Below are 22,211 nucleotides of genomic sequence, written 5' to 3'. Positions count from 1 at the left end.
AAAGTAACACTAGAGCCCTCCTGCCAGATGTCCCACCATCGTTGCCACCCCAGCCGGTTCCCAGTGGGTCCGGAGTATCAGTCGCAGCTGAGCGTCCGCCCCAGTCAATACTACCAATGGCATCTGCGATGAGCATAGGGACGGGTCCCCCATCATTTGGCATGCCCTGCGCCACACCTTCCACCCGAGTAGCATCATTTTAGGGCGCCCCCCCCATTCTGCTCTGGGTGCCCACATGACTTCTTTCAGATAAAAGGGTGCACAATCCTGCCCAAACAACCTGTGTTCTGAGGTTTCCTCGTCAGATAGCCATTTGGCAACATACTGCAACTGGCTCGCCACATAGTACGCCTCGTAGTTGGGCAGCTTAATTCCCCCTTTGCCATGGAAGTTCTGAAGCTTCCACAACGCCACTCGTGCCACAGAAAGTCCCTACACATGCTATTCAGTTTGGTGAAAAACCCCCTAGGGATCAAGTACGGTATATTGCCGAAGTAATGTAGGAGCCTCGGCAGGACCACCATCTTTAGCATCGCTCCCCGCCCCATCGCCAGAGGCAGCTTCGCCCAAAACCGCATGCACTTCTCGATGTTTCTAATGGACACTTCCGTGTTACACTTATGCTCCTCTTCCACAGTGTGGTATATATTAATCCCCAAGTACCGAAACGTGCGAACCGCCCATGGCACTTGCAATACAGGTAATCGCTCCCCTGGAATCCCCTTGTACACCCCCAATGGGAACATGCTGGACTCCTGGGGGTTCACTGCTATACCAGACAACACCGCATATCTCTCCATCACTTCTAGGATGTACTGGAGATTTTCTTCTGGGAATCGTAGGTACAGCAGCATGTCATCTGCGTATAGGGAAATCGGGTGCCGCTCCCCTTTCACCTCAATGCCTATAGTGTCATATTGTTGCCGCAGATAGATCGCAAGAGGTTCCAGGGCCAGCATGTAGAGCATAGGAGACCACGGGCATCCCTGTCTAGTACCCCTGCTAAGCTGCCACCTCTCTGAAATCACAGATCCTGTCTTAACTGTAGCCAGCGGTTCACCGTACAAAATCTTCGCCCACCTCGCATAACTAGGCCCTAACCCATAGTGTTTCAGTGCCGCCAGCAGCCACGGCCACCTGACAGAGTCAAAGGCCTTGATCGCATGCAAGGACACGATTGCCATTTCCTCATCCCTTCCACTGCCAAACTCGATGATCCTCTGGAGTCGCCTATGATTATTGGTGATGTTTCTATGCGGGACACAGCCCGTTTGATCCGGATGTATTAACTTGCTAATGACCCTCTTCAGTCTATTCGCCAGGACTGCAGTCAATATCTTGCCGTCTTGGTTCAGCATCGACACCGGTCTAAAGGCACCACAGCTACGCCCAGGTTTATTTGGTTTAGGGAGGGGTACTATGACTGCCTCTCTGTGACTCCGGTAAGCGGCCCATCTCGAATGCTTTGTTTATCACTTCTAGCAGTGGGGGGAGGACCTCTTCTATATATACCTTATAAAATTTGCTTCGGAGCCCATCTGTCCCCGGGGTCTTAGTAGTAGGCAACTGCCTCGCCACCTCCCCCAGTTCTTCCAGGGTAATCGGGGAGTCCAATTCCTCTCTTTCCTCCTCGCTTATCTTGGGCAGCCCCATATCTTCCAGCGTTTCCTCCATCATTACACGGCTGCTTTCCCCGTATAACCCTTTATAATAATCCACAAACGCTTGATTAACTCCCTCCTGGGTATCCTCTACGCTACCATCTTCCCTCTCTATAGTTCTAATTGTGGCTCTGGGGGTCTCGCTCTTATATAACCACGCCAAAAGTCTCCCCGGTTTATCGCCTCCGACATGCTGTCTCTCTATGTACCTTTTATAGTTAAGGTTACACAACCTCTCCCAATATTCCGCACATTTTTGCTGTAGCTTAAGTATCAATTCTAGTTTCTCCGATGTATCATCACCAGCTTTTAAGGCCTCTTCCAATTTTGCTTCCGTCTCCCTCAGTTCAGCCGAAACCCCCCCTTCTGTCTCCCTCAGTTCAGCCGAACCGCCCCCCCCCCCCCCTGTAGGCCCTTGGATTTCGCCATGGCCGCCCCCCTCATGACAACCTTAAAGGCCTCCCATAATGTCCCCGCCGAATCTACACTCCCAGTGTTGGTTTCAAAATAGTTCACTATCTCCTCCCGCAAGTCCTCTCTAAAAAAGGGGTCCCTCAACGCCTCCGCTGGTAAGCGCCAAGTCGGGATCCTCGCCCTCGGGGGGGGGGGGCGGGGGGGGGGCGTTAATATTGCCAAGCAAGAATCGGTGGCGAGTGGTCCGAAAGGACCCTGGCCCTGTACTCTATGTATGCCATCTCAGCTATCATCTCAGGTGATGCAAAGACATAGTCCAGCCTCGTTGATAACTTCTGTGAGGCCGAGTAATGCGAATATTGCTTTTCCCCAGGGTGCCAATCTCCATGCATCTTCCAGCCCAAAGTCATCAAGCAGTGTCTGTAGCGCCCTGGCTGCAGGGGCTGGTCTATCTAATTTCCCATCCGGTCTATCCACCCTCGGGTTCAATACGCAAGTCCCCTCCCAGATCACTGCGCTTCCCACACACACGCTCAGATTCGCACTCAGCGTCCTAATGTATGCCGCTGTGTTTTGGTTCGGGGCGTAAGTGTTAACAATACTTATCTCCCTGTTCTCTACCAATCCCCTCAGCATAACCATCCTCCCCTCCTGTCTGTCTCAGCCACCACTTGCGACCGCGGAAACGGGACATGTGGCGCTACCCATATAAGTACTCCTCTTGCGAGGCCGAGTAAGATGAGCCCACCAACACCCCTTTCCATTTTCCAGCAATCATGTCCGCCTTCTCACGTGTGAGGTGGGTTTCCTGCAGCAATGCAATGTCTATTTTCTGCCTGCGCAGATGCAGCATAACCTTGTTCCTTTTTAAATAGCTATTAAGCCCCCGCACATTTCATGCGAGTATTTTAAGGTCCCCCCCATGGCCTGGTATGGTCCCGTTCCCCCCCCCCCCAGGTATCATTTAGCTTCAAGTTCCAATCCAATCCATATAGACTCGCATCCCAATCTAAAACCCCTTTAAACACGCCAAACTTCCCGTTCCCCCCCCCCCTGCCTCCCATCCCTTCCCCAACACCCCCCCCCCCCAACTGTTGCCCAGCTCCATCCCTGGATCTCGGGCTCCCCCCGCATCTAGCTCTTTCCAGCTTCCGCCTGTTCTCGAAGCTCCGCAGGGTGAGGCCGCCCTAGTTGCCAACCTACTACAGCTATAATTCGGGGGAAAGGGGTAGGGTACTTCCACCCTGCGCTCCAATAGCACATCAGTGAACTACACATTGCCAAACAATTTAAATATATGTAACTGCCACTATATTCCATTCCATCAAGTCTCTCACAATCAGCAATATGTAATCGAACATCAGCCTCTCACAGCCAGGCCCATCGTTCTCAGCCTTTGCCTAGGCGCCCTTGGGATGTTCGCTCAACGCCCTAGCAGTATGCATACCGTATCTGTCACTTTTCGCGTCCATTTTGTCTCTTCCGTGTCTTGATCTGGGCAGCCCTGCAGATCCAGCCATGTTGTTGCTTCTTCCGGCGTGTTGAAAAAATGCAATTTGCTCTTATGTACGATCTTCTTCAGTTTCGCAGGGTACAACAGCATGTATTTTATCCCAGCAGCCCGTAGCCTCCTTTTGATAGTTACATAGGTGTACCGCTGCCTTTGGACCAGCATAGTATAGTCCGGGTATGCCGTGATAGTACTCGAGGCCCTCTCAATTGTTCCGCCTTTCCGAAAATATGCCAATATTTTCTCGCTGTCTTTATAGTTCAGTATTTTGACAATTATCGCTCGTGGTGGGGCCCCTGGTCTCGGCTTCCTCATAAGGGCCCTATGTGCGCGATCCACCGCAAAACCCTGCGAGTGTACCAGCCTCAATTGCTTGTAGGAGTAAGATCTCAATGTAATCGGTCGGGTCCTGGCCTTCTTCGCCTTCCGGCAAGCCCACCACGCAAATAATATTTCTCCTCGCTCTCCCCTCTGCTTCTTCTGCTCGAGACTCCAAGTAGGCCACTTGTTGTTTAAGGACATGGATCGCCTTTGCATTGTTGGTGCTGGTGTCCATGTTAGATTTCATCGCACCCTCCAGGCAGCTTGTGCGTTCCGCCAGTCCCCTGACATCTTGTCTCAGCAGGGAGACTTCGATGCCCACTGCTTCGATTTTAGCTTCCAGGGAAGTGCGTAGGTCCATCATCGCAATCCCCCCAAGATTCCTTCAGCTCTGTGATGGCTTCTAAAATCTGATGGTTATCGGCCGCTGTGGTGCCCTCAGCCTGTGCCACCGGGCCTTTGGTTGCGCTGGCCGCAGGAGACTGCTGTGTTTTTGCAAAAATATCCATCGTGGGTGGTTCTTCTTGCCCACGGCCCCTCGCGCCGCCATATTCCGGTCTGTCTCCCTAGCGTCCGAGTGTCTTCGCAACCGTAATTTCCGCTCTTCAGCGACCGTCGTGGTGATCTCAGGGCATTTGCGACATCCTCTCACCGATGCTAGTTGCTGATCAGTGCTGAGCGAGCGCTGCTCGTGCTTGTCGTGGTGCGGCCTGCATTTTCACACCTCTGTTGCCCTCGGGCCCCTGCCGTCCGGGCCAGCCCCGAGTCTCCACGACCCAAGGCCCACAGCCCCCAGGGGTTTTGTTCCGTCTTCACCTTGCCATTGCCGTTCTTTCCCATTGGCCGCCGCCTCTATTCGTCTTCTTCAGGTACCCCAGTGTCGTTTCCTTTGTTGTCGGCCATCTTGTGTGACAATGGACCGAACTGCCTCCGTCGTTCGTCGAGCAATTACTCCCGACTCCCGCTTATGATACTCTCTATCTTTACACAATGAGCAGAGCATACATTTCTGTGCGTGTATGATCAATTCTGGAAGCAATGGCGCACTTTCAAAGGTAGTTTTTTCGGATCATCTGTCGGATCCTCCGGAGCTACACGGGAAGCACGTCCTACTCCATGGCTGCTCAAGCTACGCCCCCTGGGTGTCCATACAGTTGGGCTGAAAATCTCTTCAGCAACTCCCTACCAGCCTCTCATAGGCCAACAGTGGTAAGGGGGAATTGCAAAATCCCTGCTTTTTCCTGTTCTCCCGGGCCACTATGAAAGCAGAGGGACTGAAGGTGGACGGGACATGCTGCTAGTAGGAGCACAGTGCTTCACTCCTGCCGGTATTGTGGGAGCTCCCTGCATGAGAAGATCGAAGTAAAGTGCGACACAGGAGTAGGGCACCGATGCCATGCTGATTTTCTGGTGCCGTGTTCAGGTCCACTCTCCGTGGTCAGGCCTCTGTAGACATGGTCATCTGTGTAGTCTACACACCATGGGATGTCAGCGAACTACTCTTCTGCAGACTGTTTGTAGTTCCCTTTGTAAACTTGAGCAATGTAGGCCTACATCTCGCTCTTCGGCTGACTTTACAGCCCTTTTTTCTTGGCATTCTTCTGATGACCTTGACACGTGTCACGTTAAACACCATCACCCATTTTACCTCCTCAATCGTGCGCCTGGTCCTGCTCCGAATTCGTCACTCCCAGGGAGTAATGTATTCCCTATTTTCAGTTTTGGCTATTAAGCCAAAACTATTGCATTTGGGCACCGCTTGGGAGAAATCGCATATGAGGGACACAGTGTTGGTGGTGTTTGGTTATCTACCCACCTATTGACTGCCCATGCAAATCCCTATGGCCGTTCCCACCCACTTCTTGCACTTCCCTGCCCAAAACCTATCCTCCTAAGATCTATTTGCGCTAGCGTTTTCAAGCCTTACCATCAAACTTTGTGCTCGAAGTGTATGCCAGTGTTTTATTTTTTTTAAGTAGTCGTCTGTGAGCTAATTACTTAATTGGAGATTTAAACGCGCTACTGATGTAATAAAAATGTTGTATCCAGGTTTGTCTTCAGCCACTCGATTCATAAGCACTATGCACGTCTCTCTCAGTCCTGTAAAAAACAAGCAGTGGCAAAGTCAACAGTTTTGCCTTGTTTAGTATGGAGCATTTTTCTGGCACTTTTATATGCTCAGGTGCTTGCACCATTTTACAAGTTAATACCACAGTGCCTAGCAAATGCATTTCTCATGCCTACACAAAAGCCAAAACTGTTGGCTTGCCAGGGGTTGTTTAAAGTTTCACGCGCACAAAATAAATCCCATTCTCAATGAGTGCATTTTCTAAGCGAGTACAAATGTTACCTGTAAATGCACCTAAATTGTCATTCACATTAAAAATTACATGTGTACCTTTTCAGATCTTGTAGTAATAATCATTGCTGTTGCTCTACGTGTACTAGATATTAATGCAGCTGTGTGGGTGAAAGCAGGCCTATCGGTTTCTATTTGGCGTCTGTATGTTTCCAAGAGAATATTGGGAGCATTTTTACTCCCTATTTTTGGGAAAATTTGTCTTTGCTTAGATATTAAGCGTCTGATGTACCCCTTATTTGTTGGGCCTCTCTCAGCCTGTGACTACCTTCTGCTTCACCTCTTAAATTGTTACTTATGCACCTCCTTTCCCCTTTCTGCTTCTTCATCCGCTTCTTTAGTCGCTCTCTAGTCTCCTTTTCCCCCGTTCTTCTCCTCTTTCAGATCTCACTCAGCCTTTTACTCCCCAGTCGACAGACTACCGCTGCTCTTGATTCTGTTCCTTCTGTTTTTTCTCCCCTGTGTACTGTGATAGATCAGAATTAGGCGACTGACACACTGGCATTGTATTGACTTTTCTTTATTGTAGAGCACACAAACCTATGCAGTCCGGAAGTCAGGATTCTTGGCCCTACTGTAAAAAGAATATGTAAAATGTTGCTTGGATGTCCTTTGCAAAACAAATTCCTCCATCCTACCACTATAAAAGAAACGCATACATGTAACAAAGGTACACTGGCCTTGGCCCTGAGCAAAAACAATGGTGGTTGGATTCTGATTTCCCCAGCCTGGTGTCTTTCACAATAGGGCCTAACTCTTCAGTGCAGTGTCCGTACGTTGAATGTTTCTCCAACCTTCTCCTGTCTGTAATGTTCAATTCAGTCCTCTTGTCCTCACGTGGGGACTTCTGGCTTGTCTCTCCCACTCTGACGGTTCACCTTGTCTTCTTTCCCACGAAAGCTACCAGCGTTCTTTCCTACTGCAAGGCATAAATTAGTTTCCCAAAAAATGATTAGCAGTTTGTTAATTAGTAAATCAACCCATTTGATGAGCATTGTTGTGATAATTTTAATGCAATCAATTTTTTTGTATCCAAGACATAAAATGATCAACAATACAGCATTTTTGTGTGCTGCGAGTAAAACATTAGTGGGATGAGTCGGGCCTCTCAAATTCTTTAAAATTCCGCTAGACCTGGAGGTCGAGTAACTTAGTTTACCTACTCAACCTAAGAGAAATGCACTCGACCAATGTCCATGGATGATGCAGAATGTAAATGCTGTTTCTGTAATAGGGAGCATGTCCCTACCGTCCTGCTTTATTTATGACACACTGCTACCACCCAGAGGCCGGACATGCACGTGAAATGTGTATTTGACATTTACTGCAAACAACATGATTGTTAAAAGTTTCAACATCCCCTGCACGGTACTTGCCCTTCATAAAATCTACTCAACTCTGCGAGTAGACTTTGCGAGACCTGGATGAGTGTAAAATGTAAAAGTTTAGCCGCCTAAATGGACACAAGTATATGATAAAAAAGGCTCTGAAAACAGTTTGGCCAGCTCTTTCCCAAAAGTGCGAATATATAATGCAATTATAATCCAAGAGCAAAGGGAGCTCTGGAGGCGAAGTGTATGGTATTGCAGGAAACCTGTAGATGTACCGACTGGATGGAACTATAGTTCGCTGCTCTGCTTAAATATCTAGTTTGGTTTGTGCATTCATTATTTGAGAGGAAAGTAAGAGTGTAAGCAGATTGGATGGTGTGGCAAGCAGAGATTTGAACAAACTAGGTGGAATATTGTGATTTGCGGCCATCTCGCTTTCAGGGTAGCTGGTATAAAGCATCAGGGTGCTAAGATGGAATGTTAAGGAGTATGGCTCAGCTCATGTGTTGAGCCCCAGTTGTATGCATGTAACCACCATGCCACAGAACTAGGTTTTCATCAAAAACACTTGGCTGTGTGATCATGTACATTTTCAAAAGTATTCACTCGTCAACCTGATAGATCTTCCCCCATGAAAGGAAATATAGTTGACACTAAGATTTAGATACACAAACCTAAACTCTTTTGTAAAGCATTGATAATGCAGCTTACAGTAGCAGTACTGTAATTATGCATTATGTAACAACTTACATTCTTAGGTATGGAATTGCATGACTGCCTCTCAAACAAAACAATAATAGTTCATACTGGTCAAAGAGGATCTTGGTAGAGATGACCGAGTCTCGGGTGTGACACAAGTAAGCTTCTTTACAACAGGTGCAACAACTTCCAAATGACACACAACTAGGACACATCAGGTAAGACTCTTGGGAGACACCCACCTGCACCCTCTCTCTGTTCATGCCATCTTCAACTGCCTTCTCAGAACACACAGCAGACAAAATACTCTCACCATTCTGTATTAAGGCACTCATAACATTCCAAAGATACTTGGCAACAGGAGGGAAGGCAAGTCATCATAATCTTGCCTAGCACATCCACACAAGCCTTTGGCACTTATGAGTGGAGGAGAGGATTACTGCTGCACAGTCTTAGTTCATTTGAACTTGCAGTGAACAGAGAAATGGAAACGGGGCTAAAGGGGAATGGGAAGAGCCCTGTGGGCAAGAGTGGAATGCAGGGTGAGCTGTGCTTTTATTGAACAGGGTAACTTCAAAATCACTAGCTTTTCCATACAAATGTCAATTTCATTAGCATGGTCGTTGCCCAGCATTGGGGTTTTTTTAAAAATATTTTTATTTGTTTACAAAATGTATCATTAATTTTTATCATGCATATTGATCCAAACATAAACATTAAGAACAAAACACAACATATACATATTTCACAAAAATGTGCGAATCAGCAGTGCATAAGCAGAATTTACGTAAATAACTTGGCTCGTGGAATCTGCTTAGTTCACATGCTGTGCATAGGCCGATATCTAGTGGAAGCTGCGAGTATTAGTTTTTCGAAACTCAAAGGGGCGTCGAACCAGGGCGTGCCAGTAAAACCATCCCTAGTGTGACGTCGCCTGTACCCATGATCCCTCACGCGTGTAGGACCCTCGGATTGTTTTTTCCGCCATACTATTCAGACGCATGTTGAGGAGTTCCCTTGGCATTAGCCTTATTATACTAAAATTATTGTTAAAAAAACTTCCCCGTTCTCTCCCACCCTATGCCGAAGATCGACGTCGGTGAAGATCGAGGAAACCAACCGCTGAGAACTCCACGATGGACTTTGGGCCTTGGAAGGCCTCTGGCCTTGGCCCGGCCATTGGAAGTGACCACAAAAGTGATGGGTCGAAAGGTTTCGAATGAATCTAAACCACTGGCAATTGCTCTGGGAAACCTTCCACACCACTGTTTTTTAGCCCGTCTGGAAGGCCTCTGGCGGCGGCCCTGTACAAGTAGGGAGAGTGGGGGGGTGGTCACAGGCTTTCCCACATTTATTTCCTACGTATACCCGCCCGCTGCCAATTTGAGACGTATGGAGAGTACTCTTTTCAAATTCTGCCCTAAGTGTAACAGGAGGTTTCCCATGGTAGATAAGCACATTACGTGCAATCTGTGTCTCCCGCAAGACCATCCCGAAGCTACCTGTCGAGCTTGCAAGCTCTTCAAGCCGAAAACACTTGAGGACCGCTCCACTTAATGCTGGGCCCATTACGTCGGGCAACTAGAGGCCATGAACGCCGAAGGGTCATTTTAGCGATGGCAGCACCGCCACCGTATCGGGCGGCGAGGGCAGAGGGGTGACTTCAGTTACCCACGCGCCAGCCCCTGACTCCGGAGGACTGGCTGGCGGCCCAGTTATGGGGACAACATCTGGCGGCATAAGCTCCACACACACTACTTCCACTAAACACATCAGCCTCGGCCGTGACTCGACACGCGTCACTCGTTGGAACACCAAAAAATCCTCCTCGAGGAGATCGCCATTCTCCTTGCAAAGGACACCATAGAACTCGTCCCGGGCAGCCAGGTAAACGGGAGGGGGTGGGGGGGATATTTATTCAACCTACTTCCTTGTGCCAAAAAAAATTAACAATCCGCCTAGTATTATATCTGCGCCCTGCAAACAAGTATGTGAAGCCACAAAAATTCTGCATGACTACACTACAAGAGGTAATCCCCCCCCCCCTACTAAAAAAGGGATTACATGGCAACATTGGGTATGAAAGATGCCTATTTTCATATTTCAATGTTCCCAGCGCACAGAAGATTCTTGCTTTTCAAAATAGACAGCCAGTACTACCAGTTCAAGGTGCTGCCCTTTGGAATAGCCTCGGCTCCAAGGGTGTTCACCAAGGTACTGGCGGTGGTGGTGGCGCACCTACGCAGGGAGCCAATCCCAATGTACCCTTACCTGGATGACTGGCTTATTATAGGGGAATCCCCCTTAATTTGCAGACTAAACATCCAATAAACAATCAACTTCTTCCAATTGGGCTTCTCAATCAAAGAGAAATAAATCGAGCCTGGTACCAAGCACCTCAAAACAGTTCCTAGAAGCTGTCCTAAACACCCAAGAGGGGTTGACCTTTCCATCAGAGGAAATAATTCTAGTACTCAAGTACAGAGTCTTTGCTGGTGGACAAGAGAATCTTACGAAGGGAAAACCCTTCTACGCTCCAGGGATACAGGCCATTGTCGCAACACTCCTCCCTAGCAGGGTGGGTAGCCCACTACCTTCACCATATAGCTCAGGGTCTCTGGTCTCACACAGTGGCTGAGAACCACATCAATCTGTTAGAACTTCTGGCAGTCTTCAGAGTGCTTCGGGCATTCAAACCCCTCCTATCCAACCAGTTAGTGCAGATCCTAACAGACAGCACGACTGCAATTTTATACCCAAACAAACAAGGGGGCACTCGTTCGCCAAATCTGCCCCAGCTTGCCCAGAACATTTGGAAATGGGCACTCAAAGGGAAGATTTACCTGTCATCCCAACATGTTCCAGGGGATCTCAACTCACTAGCAGATGCTCTGAGCAGGGATCCCCTCCCAGAAGAACACGAGTGGAGATTACACGAAGAAGTCGTAGGAGACCTCTTCTCTCAGTGGGTTTTCCCCACTATAGACCTATTCGCTACAAGCGAGGGCATGCCCAAACTTCGCATCCAGGTTCCCCCAGCCAGGCTCCAAGGGGAACACCCTATGGATGAATTGGTCAGGGATGTTTGCCTATGCTTTTCCACCAACCCCTCTGTTGAGGAAGGTGGTGAACAAGATCCACAGGGAACCGATGACGCTCATCCTGGTTGCTCCTATGTGGACAAGACAACCATGGTATCCACACCTACGCAAACTGGCGGTGTGCGACCCCATCAAACTCCCGTGCCGGTACAACCTACTTGCCCAGCTCGAGGGACTAACAGTGCATCCTCAGCCCAACACATTGAACTTGGCAGCATGGCTCCTGAATGTTGGGGAGAATTCTCTGTTAAGGCTAATTTCCCAAACCTAGTGAGTCCCGCAGCAGCTTTGCTGGATTTTTTTTTTTTTTCTCCTGCTAAGAGTGAAACTCTTTTCCTCCCACTCTTAGGCATGATTTGAGTGTCTTTGACTCTGTGTGTGCTGATGGGCTATGGGGTTTTTCTTTTTACTCCGTAGGGTATCGTCTATTTTTTTGTGTTACACAGCACCCTCAGTGCAGTAACACAGGGGTGTCATAGTGACCCCCAAACATAGACTCCATACCCTGGGACTGACTACTGTCTCCCAGGGCATGTAAAGTCACCATTGACTTTACTAGTCCTAAATTGTGAACAGAACCAGTACAAACCATCATATTGTGGAAGTACTGGAAGGGGTTAATTATATTGCCCCTGGGGTTTGTTTTCAAGGGGGCACTGTCCAGTCCCCCCTTGCCGAGTTTCTGGCTGGTGGCAGTGGTTACCACGCAAAATATTCCACTGGAATATTCTCTATGGGATTTTCCCATTGATTTTAAACGCACCACTTTTTGGTGCAATGTTAAAGATACCACCGGTTTATTTATTTAATATTAAATCCCCGGTTGGGTCTTTTTGCCAGAACTCTTTTCTAAAATGGCGTTTGTGTCCGTCTCTGTAACTCTGCCCAAGGTCGAGCCCTTTGTTGCACTATTTTGGCGGGCTTCTCCACAGAAGCCCTCCAAATGGTGCCACTCTGTCTGGGTTCCACAGGAGAGGTGGAGGGGGGAATTGGCACCCTGGACTGCGTTGCCTCGGCAACTCTGATTGGCCCAGTGGTGAGCCGCTCGGCTCACCACTTAGCATGTGTGATTGACAGCTAGGCTGATGAATGGGGGTTTTTCTGCATAAAAGCAGGGCCTTTGGGACTGGAACTTCAGAAGTCGCCACAGGACCTAAGAATCCAAAGAGGGAAGAAGCTGAGCCATCTGCAACGACGACACCACCGGTGAAGCCCTGCTGCAACTACCTCACCTCTTTCCCGACGACAAGAGAAGATCTTCTGCTGGACGAGTCTTCTTCCTCTGAGCTGGTGGGACCAACCAGTTCGCCCTTTTCGCCTTCCACAGATGTCTCTTGGTCAAATCGCCCGTGTCGAGCACCCTGGCGACCGGATAGCCAAGCTTCACCACTTTGACCGCGAATAAAAGGAACGCTCCTTTTATTGACAAACTCCGCAGCTGGTTTCATCCCTGTGCAGTGCAACGACTCCACGTTTCCTCCTCGACGAGATCCTCTCTTCCCCTGGTCGAAACAACGAACTGCAACCACTGCCAGGAACAACTGCCACCGCTGGAGCTTCCTCTCTGTTTAAGGTACTGTGTCCTGCCTGGCCTCCCTTTCTTCGGTTTGCCAGAGGTGACCCTTAAATCCTTGGCTTGCCAACTCGGTTGGCCCCAGACCTCCTAACTTTACCTTCCTGAATCGCCCCAACCTCTTTTGAACATTCTGCAAAGACTTTTAGTGCATTTTTCTAAACCGTGTGATCCTGGGCACATTTCGCTTTGCTCCCTTTTAAGTAGGCCTGGCCTATAAACTTTGGCTCTACAGTCTATACTGCCTTTATTCTCTTGCAGAGTGTTGGGACCTGTTTTATTTCTATGCTCTGCCTTTTTCTCTCCCTTTAACTGAACTATCGGAGTGCCATCAGGTTATGCGCTTACCTCTGTTTAACAAATCGTGGTGTTTTAATTCTGACTTGTCTAATAGTTATTAAAGGAGGTGTGTATACTTTACCTGATTGTGTTTTAACTTGCTTTTGTATATTGCCTAAAGTGTGTTTTTAAATAAATAATTATATACTTTTTTATACAAAGCTCTTGTCAGTGTTTGTTTGCTCTACTGTGTTTTTAGCCCTATTGTGTATACTCTATATACTGCCCTACTCTTCTTGAGAGAAGTCTGACTGCTCAGCCACAGCTACCAGGTAAATCTGGGTGGTACAGACTGCTACCAATTGGGTTTACTGATTACTCCTGTAGTCTTAATCTTTTTGCAGTGTTCCCCAAGGGAACTGCACAGGATTCTGCCTAACACTGAAGTCTTAGAGTTCGGACATCTCAATTTACCCCAGTGATGTATGGATATCTTGAAAGAGTCAAGAAAACCTAACACAAGGCACTGTTACTATGACGAATGGAAAGGATTTGTTATTTGGTGCCAGAATAAGCAAATCAACCCAGTTGATTGTACTCCTAATGTTGTCACTTACATGCTCCACCTGTTGGATGCAGGGTTAGTGCTTAACTCACTTAAAGTGCACCTGGCAGCTTTATCAGCCTACACCACTTCCCATAACAAGGTGTCATGGTGGAAAGTGGCAGTTGTCAAAGCATTTATGGAAGGGTAAAGAGACTCCACCCCCCAATTTCTAACCCACCACCAGGTTGGGACCTTAATGTGGTATTTGCTAAGCTCATGGGACCCCACGCACAAATCTAGTCTCACACACCTGACTTATAAAACTGCCTTCTTAGTAGCCATCACCTCCATAAGAAGAGTCAGTGAAATTCAAGCTCTGTCAGTACAGGATCCTTTCTTTACTATTCATAAGGATAAACTGGTTTTACTGACTCACCCTAGGTTCTCACCTAAGTTCATTTCCAAATTCCATGGGAACCAGTCTATTGAGCTAGATTTCGGCGTATGCACAGCATGTGAATCTAAGCAGATACAAGCATCAGAAATATGATTACGGTGAGTAATGTATCCCATACAACATATGTGCAAATTTGCAGTAATATACAATTTTGCATCGTACACTAGCGCCAAATTCATTCAGTCCCTATACTGGGAGTGTTTACAAATTCACAGCATGTGCAAAATCGGATGTATGAATAGGGCTACCTGAATTCAATTTAAAATCAAAACAGAGATTATAAAGTCCGACCTCAAAATTAACCAACATAATAATTCCCAAAATTAAGAGATTAGTTCAACTATCTAAAACCATAAAACTCATATTACAAGATATACAATCATTAGTTCAAGCATAAAATTTGGCAGTCTACTCAAACTCATTTAGACGGGAGCATTATTTCTTGTTCAATTATTTGTAGAAATGCTGCTAATGCAAAAATCAGTGCATTGCATTGCATTGCCCTGACATTGTTCGGTTCATACAATCTACAAATTCAATATCCACAAATTTCATCTAATACTTCGACCGTGCATCTCTGAAGTGCATGCATTCTAGAATAAGATGTTTTAACGTTTCATTACCCTCCTCACATTTAGAGAATCTACAAGATCTTGACGGGTAGTCTATTTTTGTTGTAACTCCAAAATATGGTCCTATCCAGTGTTTTAATTTGATTAAATTTAAATCTCATGTAGATCCTACGAACAATTCTGCATGGAAAGATGTTCAAATAAAGACAGCAACCATCTCTTTTCTGAGGGAATTTGGAATATTCACAATAGGTAGAATATTTGGTTATATTATTAATGGTATTAGACCAATCTCGTTCACATAATTTCTTCTTCACATAACTGGGACCTATTCTCAAATCCCATTGTTCAACATCGAGGTCTTTATCATACACATTCTTTTGTTATAGTTCATAAATGAGCTTGAACTACAACCCTTTAGCATCTCATTGAAATCGCCATAGATGGAATTTTCCAAAGGGGACCGCATCCTGGCGTAATATGATAAATCTCTCCAGTCTTTTCGACATGACAATGATGTGATCCCTAATTCATGGCGTATGATACAATTTGGTATCGACAAGTGCCGATTTTAACAATCTACAGTGTAGTATGTCAAGTTGCAAGTTCAAAGTAATAGTGCAAATGCCCAAAGCATATAAGACGATGGTTCAACTTTTAGTTTCATAAATTCTAATAAGGGATCCACCGAAAATGTGCAATATTTGGCTGAAATTATTTTCATCAGGCTAGCCAGAGGTCTTACTTAATTAATATATTCACTCCATGCGTTAGTCGAGGAAATATTACTAAGCTAGTAACCTAGATAAGTAATTGCACATGCTTGCGCAATTACTGCTCCATCTACAGACCACTTGAGCTTTCTTATTTTTTTCTTAAAGTCCAAAATCATAAATAATATTGGTCTTTGCGAGATTGGTCTTTAAGTTATGGTTATAAGCGAATTCAGAGAACATTTGCAGTTTCTTATTTAGACTGCTGGAGTAAGGTAAAAAGGATAAGATCAGCAAAGGCTAGCCAATGAATTCTCAACGCACAAAGCCTTGCAGCAAACTTATTACTTTCATTCCATATGTCTTGAAGATCACATAAATATATATTAAATAGGATTGATGCAAAATTGCATCCTTGTTTTAGTCCTAATGAGGTCAAAATAGTCGGCGCACCCTCTTTAGTGATACGAATTCTGCATGATGTGAGGTGGAACTTAGAAATCCAATAAATAAGATGATCAGGGATTCCTACCATCTTTGACCATAAAATGTTCCGAACCACAGTGTCAAATGCAGAAGTCGTACCTATAGATGTATTGAGTTCATTATTCTTTGTACCAGCGATTAAGTGAGCCATAATAGTGGCATTCAGGGTGGTTGACATATATTTTCTAAAACTAGTCTGGAATTTAGAATATATATTTTTTTTTACTTTCATAACTTCTTCAAGATCAGAGATTACCAAAATTGAAAAGATTTTCACTGCTGCATCTGTTAATGATATGGGTCTGTAATTTTCAGTTTTGGACGTATGCCTCTTTTTAAAAATAGTAATAACAATGGAAGCCACCCATGAATCAGGAAGATTACCAGTCTTGAGGATGTTATCCAATTTAATTTTTAGAATGGCTGCCCAAAATGATTCATCAGCCTTATATACACAAGTGGGGATGTAATCGGGACCAGGAGCCCTTGAGTTAAACAGCTTATTAATGGCCATTTCAATGTCCAAAAGTGACCATTTGATAGGACTGGAAAACGCATTAAAGATATTGGCAAATCTCTCAGGCAATGTATATATCATACCAATAAAATCCATCCATGATGCAGCACTAATTGAACTGGGAGAGTCATTAACTTTGCCAGGTTGTCCCTTTTTGATAATAGCCCAAATTTCCCTTGTGTTATGCCGACATATAGATCTTATCATAGAACAATTATTATTGTAGATGTTTAGGTGAATCACCTTAACTTTAAATGTATACTTCTTTACAATTAGTTTCTTCTGATCTGCTCTTTGTGAATTTGATAGGTCATAGTACAACCTACGAATGTCTTAGTTCTTTTGACGTTTCAGCGTTTTGATATCATAACTGTAGGAGGATTTATCCTCATAGTTTCTGCATATCTACAAGATATGCTAAGGAGTTCTTGACAGAATTGACAATACGCTGCACGCAGTCTGGATGAACATATATGTCGTACCCTTTATCAAATAGGTCATTTGAAACCATGTTAGCCATGCAATTGCATAACTTGGGGTTGCATCTCATTGAGATTATATCTTGCTTATTTTCGTAAGAGGTATAGGACATAGAAATATCTATGTGGATGGGAGCATGATCACTGTGTTCAATTTTATCAATGATTGCAATAATTGATGCTAGATAGCAAGGAGTTAGAGACACAAGTATTCGATCAAAGAGCGGGCAGTGCCCCTTCGCCATGTATATTTTGGGGTATTGCTCCCATAATCTACAGTCATCACCGTATGACTTCCAAACCTTAACTCTACCACCGTCCACAGTGATATGTGGCACCACATTCCAACTAGCACCCCCGCCCCCCACTCCTTTCCATTCATCCGAAAATTAACATATTGTTGCAATCGGTTTCCAGGAGAGAGAAGGATACTCAGGAAATGGAGACAGCAATCGGATTGAGGGTTAGAAGCAAAGCAGAAATTAAGACTGAGTCGGGAAACCCCAACAGAAGGTGAGAGAGCTTAAAATGGGAAAAGTGAAGCAGGAGAGTTAGGACAATAACCTGAGACAGAGTAAAAAGGGACTTCAAGACTGCTTCAACTTGGTGGAGCAAACCGCTATAATAGGCTGCGGGCAAGAGAGCGAGCAACTCTTTTTAGTGCGGGGTAGTGCCAGGCCGCAGCGCTAGGATTGAGACAGAAATGCTGCTGTTGGATCGACGGCATCAATAGTTTTTACATCCGTTTTAGGTTGTGTACTAAGGAACCCAGTCATCTTCTGTTGGATGCTAAGGGTTGTAAAACCATATCCAATTTTGAAATAAGATGGAACAGAACAAGACATGTAAGATACATGAGACGGCTGTGAGTCACTGAGGCTGTGGCAGAAAGACCAGGGTGGGCAGGCGTCCACCAGGGCTTGAACAGCCAATGGAAATACTTATTCATCGCGCTATTACACACCTACTTAACTGTCTGTAGCAAGGCAACAAATAACAAGGCACCTACTCTGAACAACTGCAGCCTCGTTAGGTGCTGGGTTGCAACAAGTCACTTCAAAGTATTTGACTTCTTCCGGATACCCAGTTTTATTTAAGGGTTCTGTAAAACCCACACCCATTAGGGGTTCTGTTTTTCACCGGACATTTCGTTATTGTATTTTATTTTAGATGGCACCTATAAATTACTGCTTTTAAATGGTGTTTGCTGATAAACCGGAATAATTAGCTTAGACCCTCATGAGCATCTTGGACCGGACTCTCCAACTTCCTCATGGCATGCATGATTGAATTGGACATTCAGATTTGCTCTTTTTCTTTACATTCTTGTAGAGCTGACCTTCTATTTATTTTTAATATAAGTTTGAGATTTTCATAAGTCAAAATCAGTAAAACTGGGGAAAACCACCCTAAAAACCCAAGACTAAAACCAGCACTGGATGGCCTGCTCAAGCATGGAATGGGCAAACACGACAGCTCCGGTTGCAAGTCTTTATCAGTTGTATATAAGCAGTTGGAAATTCTACAGACATTTACAACTACGTTGTTTGGGGGACCGAACACCGTGGAGCTGGCCCGCAGGGTGTTTTTCTGCCTCCTTGCGAATGTTGGCTTGTATCTCCTTAGAGCCGCCTGTGTGTGTCCAGAAGTCTTCAAAAAGTACTGCACGTAGTCCTGGCAGTCCAGCCCCTTCACCTTTATCCGCAATGCCACAAGCTCACTGCTCAGGTTTCCTCCCATGTGCACTGGAGGAGGACGCTGCCAAACTGAGGGGCCTAACCTTTGAATGCAGAGGCGGCTGGTGAGCAGTGTGGCACCATGTGTGCCCTTGCAGCTCCCCAGCTGAGGCCCAGGAGCTGGGTACTTTCTACCTGGGCCTATGCTTCTCTTACTGTTGTGCCAGCAGTAACGCTGGACATGGATATTGCATCCAGGAGCTACTTCACGAAATGTTTGCTGCTCAGGATGCCATGATAAAACCAGCTCCATCATTTGTGCTCATGAGTTATTTGGTAAAAGCACATTCGTGAGATTCGTTTTATCACCAGATTTTATTTTCTCCCCTTACGCCGGCTGTCTTTCTTGACTGCCTTTTTTAAATAGCTTTTCCTTGGTTTTTTATTTTCTTTCCCCCTCTCTCAAGCTATCATTCTCAAAGGCAAGACGCCATTGCAGGGTTCATAAAAGGGTGAGGTTGTTTCTCAGAATTCCATTAGGTTTATGGCTAGTCCAGAGAATTGACACACCGCGCTATGTAGTTTACATTATTTGAATAGACTTGCTGGGAGAATAAGGTGTCCAAGCACTAGGGTGTATTGCGGAAAATTAAAAATGTTAATGTATTTGTAAACGAATTTTTGCTTTATTGGACTGGTTCAAAATAAATACAGCCTGTGTGCATGCCATCAAATGAAATAAAAATCATCCCAGTGCCTTGCGCTGCATTTGCACTCGGGACCCTAAACGAAAAGAGCTGGGCGGGGTCTCCCTACACTGATGTGCAGTTATTTAGCGCTGCCCAAGCAAGGCCTGAATGACCAGTCCTTTTCCCAAGTGTATGAACTCTGGCAGATTGAAAGGAACTCTCATGCATATGGGGAATCCTCTGACGGTGGAGTAACACAACTCCTGTCTCACTCACAAGTGCCGCAATAGCGAGGCGCCGCAATATTTGGGTGATCGTCTCACTACCCCTCTGCCAGGCCGTTGTTTGCGATTCCATGATTACCACAAATTCATGCAACCCGGATTTAAATTGACAAGCTTTGGCTGATCCAGTTTTGATGTCCAGGTTCCTTCCGCATGCAATACCTCGATCTCGGGCAGATTTTAAGAAACGAATGAAGACCTTGTTTTTCTATCTCACACCAGATTGAGTTTTTGTTTTTCCTGTCGGTTTTTACCTCTGATTTCTTGATCTTTTGTATGTCCTGTTTATGTCTTACATGCTCTCTAAGGCTCACGGGTGTGAAGTGCGTTATAAGAATAAAAAAATAACCAAGTAGGAGAGGACACAATCATGGCTTGGTGGTGCCACAGAAGATGGATGTAATCTCTGTAAGTGCATTGAAGTTTGGCAGGGACCCAACCATTTGTTTTGACCAACAAGAAAACATGTGATGAAGTGGCACTCGAGGCCAAAGTAATTGATGCCCAGGTGTTTCAGTGGTGGTTTCAGAAGTGCGGTGCATGTAGAAATGGTAGTCATTTAGATTAGAAAGTTTCAATAGCGCCAGTAAACCGGGGCAGATGAGATGGCTATTGTCAGTTCAAACAACATGTTTACTCAGGTGTGGCCTTTGTACTTCAGAACAGGTGAAAAGCCACCCTAGCCGACATACTCTCTTGCTGAGAAAAGCGGAGCAGTGTGGCTGGTGAGTATTGCAGGCAGGACAGACCCCAGGACATGTTTGCAAGTTACGCTTGATTTCGTATAGATTATTGATTAGCCACCTCCTTGATTGAAACATAATAGAGTTTAAATGTTCATCTTCCCCCTCGCCACAGAATGAGCAAGCAACCGCTCTTTTGGTTGCTAGCTTATCTTGCCGCTGGGCAGAGCACAGAAGTGATTACTTGAAGTTGTGGGCGCTTCTGTTTTGTTGCATCTCTTCGGATTGTGCGAGTATCGTATGCTGGAGACGACACAAAGCTTGTAGGTGTTTGGCTATTTGCCCACCCATTGATTGACCATGTGTATAAAGTATTGATCGTTTCACAGGCACTGCTATTAGATGCCCACAAAAGCCCAAACTGTTGGCATTGCAAATGCTTGTTTAAAAAAAATATTTGTCGGTTGGACAATGTTAGACAAATGTACTTGTCATGTGTATCACTTGGCAGCCTAAATGTATTACATATGGCACCCAGAAGCTGTAAAATCGAGGTGCTCCCCCTAGGACTGGTCTTCAGCTAGCGTCTCAAAATTACAACCCTTGTTTCATTAATGATTGCGTCCAGTGAAGTTCCCCGCTACTTGTTTTGTCATCTTTCCTTCCTGCTGTGTTAATCAAATGTGTCCATTTTGACTATGGTCCTCACTTTAGTTCTCTGGACTGGGTGCATGTGGAAATGACTTCAGTGAATGCTGCCTCTCTGCTCAGAATTGGCACCCCAAGTCCAGGAAGATATCACTGGATCTGCTTATTCCTTTTGTCTCTTTTGATTGCTTAGCTGTTCACTATCATTTTCAACATTGAGCGGATCACCATGGTTAATGTGAATGCTTTCATTGTTTGCTCTGTTTAGCTTAATTAGTTTAGTGAACTGTTTCTTGAAAATGGTGGCGAGTTTGTAATCCTTGGTTAAGCCATTCTTAAAATGAAGCGTTTGTTGTCATGGAAGTACTAGTGGTTCCTCTGTCTCCCATCCGCCATAATCTCTGCCCTCTTCTTCATCCTCCTTTCTGACGATTTAGAGCCTCACGGTGGGGGCATGCATTGGGGTGCGGGGGGGCAAATAGAATCTACATGGAGGGATTGTGTAGGACTAGTCCTAAGGTATGTGTATTGCGAGTTAGGCTTGCTGAATAATCTCTATTTACCCGTTCTCTAGATATGCCCAGAGGAAGGAGGCAGAGACCAGGCTGGCCTCCATAAGGGAGACGGTGGAGAGTGGCCAGGCGGAGGAGGAGCAAGTGCGGGAGTACTACCTGCTGCAGCTCCGACGCTGGATTAACCTCAGCCTGGACGAGCTGGAGAGCCTGGAGCAGGAGGTGGAGATCCTGAAAGGCCGGGAGGGCATGAAGCAGGTACCCCAATACTTGCACAAGCTTCATAAGGGAATCGCATAGAATGTTATGAGGCCATTTCATAGTCAAACATTTCTCTTACAACTCCTGCTGTCAATGAATGGTGCTCATATGTTGCCTTTAACAGCAGGAGTACATAATGAAAACGGGTAGTGGGCACAGTTCAACTTGCAGTGCATGCAGTTAGGGCATGTCATTGGTCTGTTTCATTGCCTCTAAACTCTTCTTATCTCAGATCGCTTTTCCCTCCGTGGAGAGTAAGTTCTAAGCTTCCAAGTCCTTGCATCAGAGGCTTCTGTTTCTAGTTCTGGCTATATCTGCAGCTTGCCATTTGATCTTTGTTTGGAATCTATAGGTGAACAGTTGGTACTTGATGCTGGTGTCCTGAGTAACCATGCATAAAAACGTAAGTTATTTGCTATAACAGGTCCCTATAGAGTCC

General features: G+C 45.7%; 1 protein-coding gene across 1 annotated transcript in view; it reads left to right on the top strand.

Annotated features, from left to right (window-relative positions):
• IGBP1 (immunoglobulin binding protein 1) overlaps nucleotides 1-22,211 on the top strand; it is a 123,306-nt gene that overhangs the window by 22,682 nt on the left and 78,413 nt on the right. Inside the window, exon 3 of the mRNA XM_069612478.1 lies at nucleotides 21,574-21,769. Within this exon, the coding sequence (XP_069468579.1) occupies nucleotides 21,574-21,769 (196 nt within the window). The remainder of the gene's footprint in view (nucleotides 1-21,573; nucleotides 21,770-22,211) is intronic.

Source organism: Ambystoma mexicanum, chromosome 5p (assembly GCF_040938575.1).
Source record: "Ambystoma mexicanum isolate Mex_15411 chromosome 5p, UKY_AmexF1_1, whole genome shotgun sequence".
In the NCBI taxonomy this organism is placed as follows: Eukaryota; Metazoa; Chordata; class Amphibia; order Caudata; family Ambystomatidae; genus Ambystoma; species Ambystoma mexicanum.
The sequence above is the reverse complement of the archived record's forward strand: the minus strand, read 5'-3'. Positions and strand labels throughout refer to the sequence as shown.